The sequence below is a fragment of the Nicotiana attenuata genome, unplaced genomic scaffold (genome assembly GCF_001879085.1).
Source record: "Nicotiana attenuata strain UT unplaced genomic scaffold, NIATTr2, whole genome shotgun sequence".
NCBI classification, from domain to species: Eukaryota; Viridiplantae; Streptophyta; class Magnoliopsida; order Solanales; family Solanaceae; genus Nicotiana; species Nicotiana attenuata.
The window spans coordinates 214,165-222,421 of record NW_017671312.1 but is presented as its reverse complement, the minus strand read 5'-3'; the positions used below and the strand labels follow the sequence as shown (position 1 = coordinate 222,421).

The following is an 8,257-nucleotide window of genomic DNA, read 5'->3' as shown; positions in this document are numbered from 1 at the left end:
TAACAGAAATAATGGCACAGATAGCATATTTTCATCTTTATTGGAAAAACGCTGTTATACAGAACTCAATGCACAACTTGCCTAACAGGGAAACTCAGCAATCACAAAATGAACCCGGAAAAAGGAGAAGAATTACAGACAGAATACAACACATTGAATTTAACCAAATGTTTGTTATACAACAAGGGGACTTCTGGCACCGTAAGCGGCGGAACTATGACCCCTACTGATAGGAAGGTGCACATAAACATCATGAACTTCCTGTTTACATACCTCTCCTCTGTCTCTGTCAATCGCATAGCAAACATATACTGTGTCGATAACGTTATCCAAAACGTGCACGAAGAAACCAAGAACCACCATCAGCAGCAGCCATGCCAGAGCAGCAACAAGGTATGCTTCGACACCAAGATGACTGGCAGCTCTTACCACAACAAAAACCTAGTAGCAAAAATAACCAAACGTATTTTCTTATTTTTTTCTTCCTTTAAGGCGGATAATGAAAAGCATTTAACCATATAGCATATATTGTTGATCAATATCCAGAACGACTCACCAATATTGCATATATTGTTGAGAGAACAAAGATTATTCCAGCCAGTATGCGAGTGGAGACGGTCTCCACAAAAACTGGAGATAGAAGATTGCGTTTTAGAAGTTCATACGTCATCCTAGCAGAGGTGCAATATGCTTCACCAGTTATAGCTGCAAAGTTTATGGTGAATTTATTCACAAACTCAACTGCTGACAGCAAGGTATTGGCACAAAATCGCAGAATAAGGTTCACAATTCCAGAATCTTCTTGTCTTGCATTATCAACCATAGCACGAACCATACGAACCACACAGATTAGTAACCCAGAGAAACATACTGTGCCCGAGGATGGACCAAACGCATGTCTGCGAATTTCCACAAAACAATCATGAAAAAAGAAACTAGCACCAAAAAAAAGCTCTCGAGAAAAACCAGAAAATTTAGAAAAGATCCAGGCAGTTATTCATGAAGCTGAAACAAGAACATATAGCAAAGCAGTATCGACTTCATCATTTCGACATCAATAACTACGGCAAAAATTTCATCATTGAATTGAAAAAAAAAAACTTCGCCCCAGTCCAAACAAGTTGGGGTTGGATATATGAACCCTTACGGACCATGTTTCTCCATTTTTAACTAATCTCAGCCAACTTAACACAAAATAAAAATATAAACATAAAAGTACTAAAAGTCCTATATATTTCTACTGGTACAAAAATCTCTAATAGAGCACAAAGACACCTAGAAATCATACAACCTAAAGTAAACGTATTAACCAACTAATTTCTTTTTTGCTTAAAAGGACATGTAAACTACCAACTAATTGGTATCGCCTATACATATATTTTCCTTCTATTGTGCCCTATCTTTCGCAGACTCTGCATGGACTCCAAGGGATTGTAAATTTTTCGAAACAATTTCCTTTATGTCTACCTCCTCCCCTTTTAAACGCCTTCAATTACCATGGTCTCACACCTACGGACCTGTGAATCAAGTGGTTGATGCAGGACACAACCAAATCAGCTCAAGCGACCTTCTCATTTTAATCTTGTTTAATTTTGTATGGCCACACATCTATCTTAGCGTCGCATTTCCACGATACTCATCTTGTGGATGTGTTGGACTTTTGCAGCCCAACCGTCACTGCCATACAACATTGCTAGTGTTATGATTGTTTTTATGGAACTTAACTTTCATTTTGGTCTGCATCCTTCTATCACCTAAGACCTCGATAGCACTTCTATTTTTCAACCATCCAATTTTGATTTTATGTGTACATATTCGTTTATCAAGCCATTTTCCTGGAATAATGAGTCTAGATATTTGATTTGCTTGCATGTAGGCACCACAAACCTGTCTAATCAACCTCAATTCCAGTCTTCTTATACTGACTAAACTGCATATATTCAGTCTTACTACTACTTATCCTAAAACTCTTACTCTCTAAAATGTTTCTCCATAGTTCATACTTTTGGTTGACAACCTCGCTGGCTTCATCAATCAGCATAACATGTTAGCAAATAGTATACACAATAGAACCTCATCTTGTATTGTGTTAATTAACTCATCCATAACTAGAGTAAATAGTGTCAATCCTGGCAGTGGCTTTATGCTTGTCCCTCCTCCCTCCCTCCCTCAACTCTCCTTCCACAAGGTTTGATTACGGAAAAATAATGCCTAATAATAAAACAGCCAAACCAAGGGATTTCAAATTAGATTTGAGTTACACTTGGAAAGAGTACTTGTAGATGATAATCAAGAAATCAGCTCCATTAAATACCATACTTGGTTCACCAGCAACATTCGAACTTGTGATGCGCACCTACCACACATCCAACGTCATACTACCTTTGTCATTGAACCAAAGCCCTAGGGACATGTTTTTCCTATATTCTTCTTTTTTTCTTTTTCCTCCAGACACATTTTCTGGTACTTAATCATACTGATTTTGAGTAATGATTAAAAGCATGAACAAGCCAAGTGGTTAAGTTCCAGTTAGTCTACAACCATACTCGTACTGTGTTGATTAACTCATCCATAACTAGAACCTCATCTTGTATTGTGTTGATTAACTCATCCATAACTAGAGTAAATAATGCCAAACCTGGTAGTGGCTTATGCTTGTCCCTCCTCCCTCCTCCCTCCCTCAACTCTCCTTTCACATGGTTTGATTAGAGAAAAAATAATGCCTAATAATTAAACAGCCAAACCGAGAAATTTCAAATTAGATTTGAGTTACACCTGGAAAGAGCAATTGTACGTTTCCTTTTTCTTTTTTGATAATCGAGAAGTCCGATTCACTTTAAATACCATACGTGGTTCGCCAGCACTATTCGAACTTGTGATGCGCACCTACCACGCATCCAATGTGGTACTACCTTTGCCACTTTGCTGTTGAACCAAAGCCCTAAGGACATGTTTTTTTCCTATATTCTTTTTTTTTTAATCCTCGGGACGCATTTGTTGGTACTTAATCATACTGATAGCTGAGTAATGATTGAAAGCATGAACAAGTTGAATGGTTGAGTTCCAGCTAGTCTAGGACCATCTAGTCAATGCACCACCACTGACTAGTGTCATTCGTTACTGAGGCTTTATGCCTATGCCAAAGGGAGTAAAACTGCCTAAAATGCAAGGGGCCAGAAATGAAATCCAGACATACTACAAATATAATTCCAGGATCAGTTGCAGTGTAGAACTATAACAGAAACATAGCCATTGCATGCAAGAAGAAGGACAATAAGGTGCTCTCTACAGTTTTTATTTTTCTGCTATCATTTGCATAGATAATTAAGAATAAGCTCATACAAAGATAGGCACTTCACCATCGAAGTTAAAGAGTATGAACTGACCTCAAAGCACTTCTCATAGACTTTTTGGGACCTGATTCATCCTTGGAGAAATACCATTGTGCAATTGTCCCACTTATCACATAAACCTGTGCCTCAATCATCGCCGTCGCAGACCACAGCATTGTTAGAATAGCAAAAGTATAATAAGCAGGAACCCATCTATCCTGTTTCCATACACAATAGTACTCCCCATTCTTTTCCTTAGGTATAACCTCTCCATTAAACCTAGCAAAAACCAAGAAAACAACAATGGGAGCATAATACACTAACAGTCCTAAAGTCAATGCTGGAAGCACTCCAAACAACCCCAAATTCCTAGAAAGGGCATAAGAAGCAACCCCAATAATCTTAATAGTCAACTCAATCCTATGCCAATTAGCTACAAAAATCCAAACAAGAAGCCCAATTAACAACAACACAAAAACAAGCACCAAAATCCTATAAGCTAAAGGGAAATCTTCACTACATTTGGAGCTCACAGTACAAGCAACAAACCAGTAAATATCAAGAAACACGGGTACAATTACAAAAAAGGGAAGTGAAGCATAAACTATCTGCTTTGTGTAACGCTTGAGCAAGAAAAGCACAAACAGCACAAAGGGTATGCTTAAAATTAAAGTAACTACAAGGGTCCAAATCAAACTCTTCAAAAAACTAGAATCAGAGGAGTAAAGTTCAAAAAAGTTGTAACTAGAAGTAGAACTTTGAAGGGTACAAGAAGAGGAGGTGAAATTGTAGGTAAAAGAGGAAAGTTGAGAATGATGAGGATTTTTATGAACAGAAGCAAAAATACCAAAACCAAAAATGGATAAAACAAGGAGAGCAAAAAGGATAAGAAAGGGAAGATCTTTAAAGGGTCTTGGACCAAAGTTGTAAGAGATCTGAAGGAACTGAGTTTGGTCTTCTGGGTCTAAAGAAGATTGGCCAGGGTAGTTATGAGGGGTTAGAAGGGGTTGGGTGGTGGGGTCAACAAGAGTAGAAGAAAGCTTATTTGGGTCTTCACTGGTTTCCATGGCAAAAAAAAAATGATCAAGAATCTTTGTTGGTTGGCGGCTTGAAAAATGGGGTGGTGGTGGATTTCATAAATTTCATGGTGGGTGGGGGAGATGATGGTGATGATGACGAGGTTGTGGTCGGTGGTGAAAGCTAGCCACGTGAGACAATTTGGTGTTATTCTATTCGGGGGGTAGATCGGTACTAAGCTAGCTAACAACGTGCCAGTATAAGGTTTTGTCAGTGTTGGATAATTACAATCTGATTTTGTTGGTGTAATTCAAGATTCATAACCAGCTTTGAAAATTGGTGTATTAATTGGAGTGATCAGTCTATTAAATCCTGTGTATTTATTCGTTTTATTCGGCTCATATATGTAACAAATTTATTATAAGTACTAAATTATTTCTATATTGATTCCACGCATATTGTATGTTTGACCAAAAAGTGTTGGACCTTTTAGTTAAACCAATTAATGATAAAATAAAAGTAAATCCTAGCCAAACATAATCAACTTTAGATCTAGACATATTGGATACGAGAATCAAATGAGGTTGAGTTTATGTAATATTTCTTAGAATGATTAAAAGGCATCAAACATAATTGATAAGCTTACATCTTTGACATGTTGTTGTGCATTTGTAAAAGCAAAGAAGATAAAGAAGGAATCTCGTTGATAACTTGGGATCTAGCTTTATTGATTCAACAACGGTGTTTACAAAGATTTGTAACCCGTAATCTAGACTTCTTGCTTTATTACTCAAAGGTCTCCTCCAACTCTTCTGTTTGTTTTTCTCTTTTGGGATCCCCTTTGCTTTCTGCTTTATCCTTTATATATATATATATATATATATATATATATATATATATATATATATATATATATATATATATATATATATATATATATATATACACACACACACACACTACCCAACTTCCCCTTTATCCAACGGTCTTTGACCTGCATACCCCTTCTCGACTATCTTCCTCTTTACTTGCTCAAGCACGGCCGCATATATTCTGATGTGCAAGTCTTCTCGATGGCTTGATCTTCGGCAGTGGCCGAGACGCTTGTCGCCATTACGCCTTACGGGTACGTCCATGGCTTGATCGATCCCTTACTGTTCCCCTTAATGGTAATCCACTTGTGGTGAGATTTTGATCCATACAGTCAGTCCCTCCGCTTGTTAGGGTCGCCTCTTGGCGTGCCCGATAGGCGGACTCCGTTGATTCATAAGTTGGGAGAAATCTGATCATTATACATGTGTTGAGGTCCTTATAACGAGGTAACGGCGTGACAATCCAGGAACCTCATTGGACCGTTACACTAGTTTAGAGTTAGATTGTCACATCAATTCACGATATCATGAATGTTTATTATGCGTTATCATGGCGCACGTTTCCCAGGCCTGTATCGTTTCGTGCGCCCCTTTCGTTTTCTGATTGGCGGCTCTTGGTTTTCCCGCTCAAGGCCTTTATGTCTCTATAAACAAGGGAGAAACCCTCTATTTGATTGTTGCACTTTTCAATTATCAGAGAACTTTGCAAACTTCTTTCCCCTTCTATTGTTTCCCATTCTTCTGCTTCCGCTAGAGTTCACTGTGACTATTACCCCTTCTCCCCTCGTCATCCTTGTTTATTTCAATCAAAGAAGGCAAATGGCTGGTGCTCCTTCCCAGACTGATAGAGTTGTTGAAGCTCCGGTGCCGGAAAGTGACGTGCCCCTTCTTGAAGAGGGAGTGGAGGTGGTGGAAGACGAGGGATTTCCCACGGTGGATGAAATAGTACCCGCCGGGGAAGATGAGGACTGACTTTAACAGCCCTGCCAGAAACGAACCGGAGCTGTCCCTTCCACTATGGATGAAGCGACGATTACGACGCTCAAGGCCAAGTGGGGAATCCCTGCCCATATCGAAATGGTACCGACGGCGGGGAAAGATATTGTACATTTGCACCTCCCGGGGTACTACACAGTTTACGGGTACCCCTTTGTTATCGGGTACACGCTTCCTCTTCCCTCTCTAGTGGTAGACTTATGTCGCTTCTACGAAGTGTGCCCGGCTCAACTCTCGCTGTACGCGTACAAACTCTTTCTTATGCTTATCAAGTACATGGAGCTCGCCGGCCGAGGAATTTCTTTGGGGCACATGTTTCACATCTTTGCCCCTCATTTTCTTTGGGGTACGATGATCCAATTGCGCCATCGAGGAACCAAGAGTTTGGTGGTGAAGATGGACGATAAGGCTAATCACCGCTTTTCTGAAAGCTACTTCTATGTGCGGACAGAGTACCTTGTGGCGGACTCGGCAGGGTTTCCAGAGACGTGGAACTTCGCTCGTGAGTTTTCCTTTGTTTATTTTGTGATTTTTCTTAAGATGGTCTTCGATCGTCCTCCTTTAGGTGATATTGCTAAGGACTCGTTTTTGCTTTTGCAGTCGAGAGATTAAACCCCCCCCCTCCCGCTTGTTGCCAATATCCGCGAGTGGGTGAGCGCAATTCTCCCTCATACGATGGGGATTCGTGAGTGGGCTTCCTTTCATGAAAAGTATGGGCGTAATCCTCTTACTGGTGAGTCGGCCTGCTGCAGTTCCTCTTTATTCCTTACCTCATAGTTTAGCCTTGTTATATGATCTAATCATTCCTTGTCGGCAGGTTAGAAAGCGCGAAGGACGAGGGCCCCTCGCCCAGCCTGCACCGAGGGCTGCTTCCCAGCCTGCGCAGAGAGCTACTACCCTATCTGCGCCCGCGGTAGTGCGTGCTGAGGCTACTCAGCTAGAGACTCCGATTCCCACAGTCTGTTCAACGGGCGAATCTTCCCGCGCTGGTAGTGGAGAGGCCCCGTCTAAGAGACGACGGGTAGTGTTGGAAGAGACTCCTCCGGCCGAAACATCTTCGAGAGGCGACCTTGCCTTGGAGGTGACCGAAACAGGCGGTGGTGCCCACCCGGCAGTGAGGGCTACGCCTGTTGTGAGTGATCAAGAGGATGGTGTGGTGGAGAGACAGAGTCCCAAGGCTGTCGTTGCTGTTTCGGGCGGTCCTTCGACATCTCGGCCGCGCACCCCTTCTTCGGCCGATGAGAGGGGGAAGGGCGTCATGGTTGATGATTATGAGTCTGAATTCGACATTGATCCTGAGGACATAAGGATGTTCGAGGAGGGCTTTACCCGAACTGTAGTGAGAGCGGGAGGCCCTTCCCGAATACTCGAAATTCCGTCGGATCTTAACTTGCTGCAAGACACGGTGGATTTTGTGCCGCAGTTTGACCTTCTATGCTCTGCCGCAGAAAGCAGAGCTCTTCAGGATGTCAGCGACTCCGAGTTGTCACGCGGTGTGGCCGCGATGGGCCTAAGGGTGAGTTCCTTTTTATTTGTTTCTTTTTTGCTTTGTGACCTTTTTCTTTACTGACTCATTTCTTCTCTTTCTTCTTCTTCTCTCTTTTTGTTTTCAGTCTTACATGCTGGAGGTCGAGAGCCCTCGTAGGGCTGAGACACGAGCCGAGATTTTTCTAAAAATGCTCGAAAAGTATCGGCGGTATCGCAATAAGTGCCGTGAGATGCACGAGCGGCTCAGAGCGGGTACTAGCACCCAATCCGTTAGGGAGGAGTTGGAGAAAAGAGATCAGGATCTGGTGCAATCTATCCGCAGATGCAGTGAGCTCGAGGAGCTGCTCCGTACCAAAGACGAGGAACTCAAGGTGGGCAAAGGGATTGTCGCGAAGTGCGAGGACCTTCAAGCGAAGGTGTTGTCTCTACAAGCCGAACTTGAGCAAAATGCTACCAGAGTCGAAGCTTTGAGTGCAGAATAGATGGGAAAGTTGGCCGAGTTGGAAAAGAAAGTGGCCGAGATGGAAAATGCCGAGGAGGCTCGGACGTCGG

The 8,257-nt window shown here is 41.9% G+C and overlaps 1 protein-coding gene across 1 annotated transcript; it reads right to left on the bottom strand.

The window, feature by feature from the left end:
- On the bottom strand, positions 1 to 4,644 carry LOC109207476 (CTL-like protein DDB_G0288717). Its single transcript, XM_019370406.1, has 3 exons — positions 3,387 to 4,644; positions 557 to 899; positions 1 to 441 (listed from the first exon to the last, which is right to left on the bottom strand). The coding sequence occupies exons 1-3, from the start codon at positions 4,397 to 4,399 to the stop codon at positions 175 to 177; spliced, it is 1,623 nt and encodes a 540-aa protein (XP_019225951.1). The 5' UTR covers positions 4,400 to 4,644; the 3' UTR covers positions 1 to 174.
- Positions 4,645 to 8,257: the final 3,613 nt, after the last annotated feature.

Coding starts and splice junctions, on each gene's coding strand:
- LOC109207476 (XM_019370406.1), bottom strand. CDS start 4,399: ATGGAAACCAGTGAAGACCCAAATAAGCTTTCTTCTACTCTTGTTGAC. Junction 900..3,386: donor TCTATGAGAAGTGCTTTGAG/GTCAGTTCATAC, acceptor GGAAATTCGCAG/ACATGCGTTTGGTCCATCCT. Junction 442..556: donor CAACAATATATGCAATATTG/GTGAGTCGTTCT, acceptor TTTTGCTACTAG/GTTTTTGTTGTGGTAAGAGC.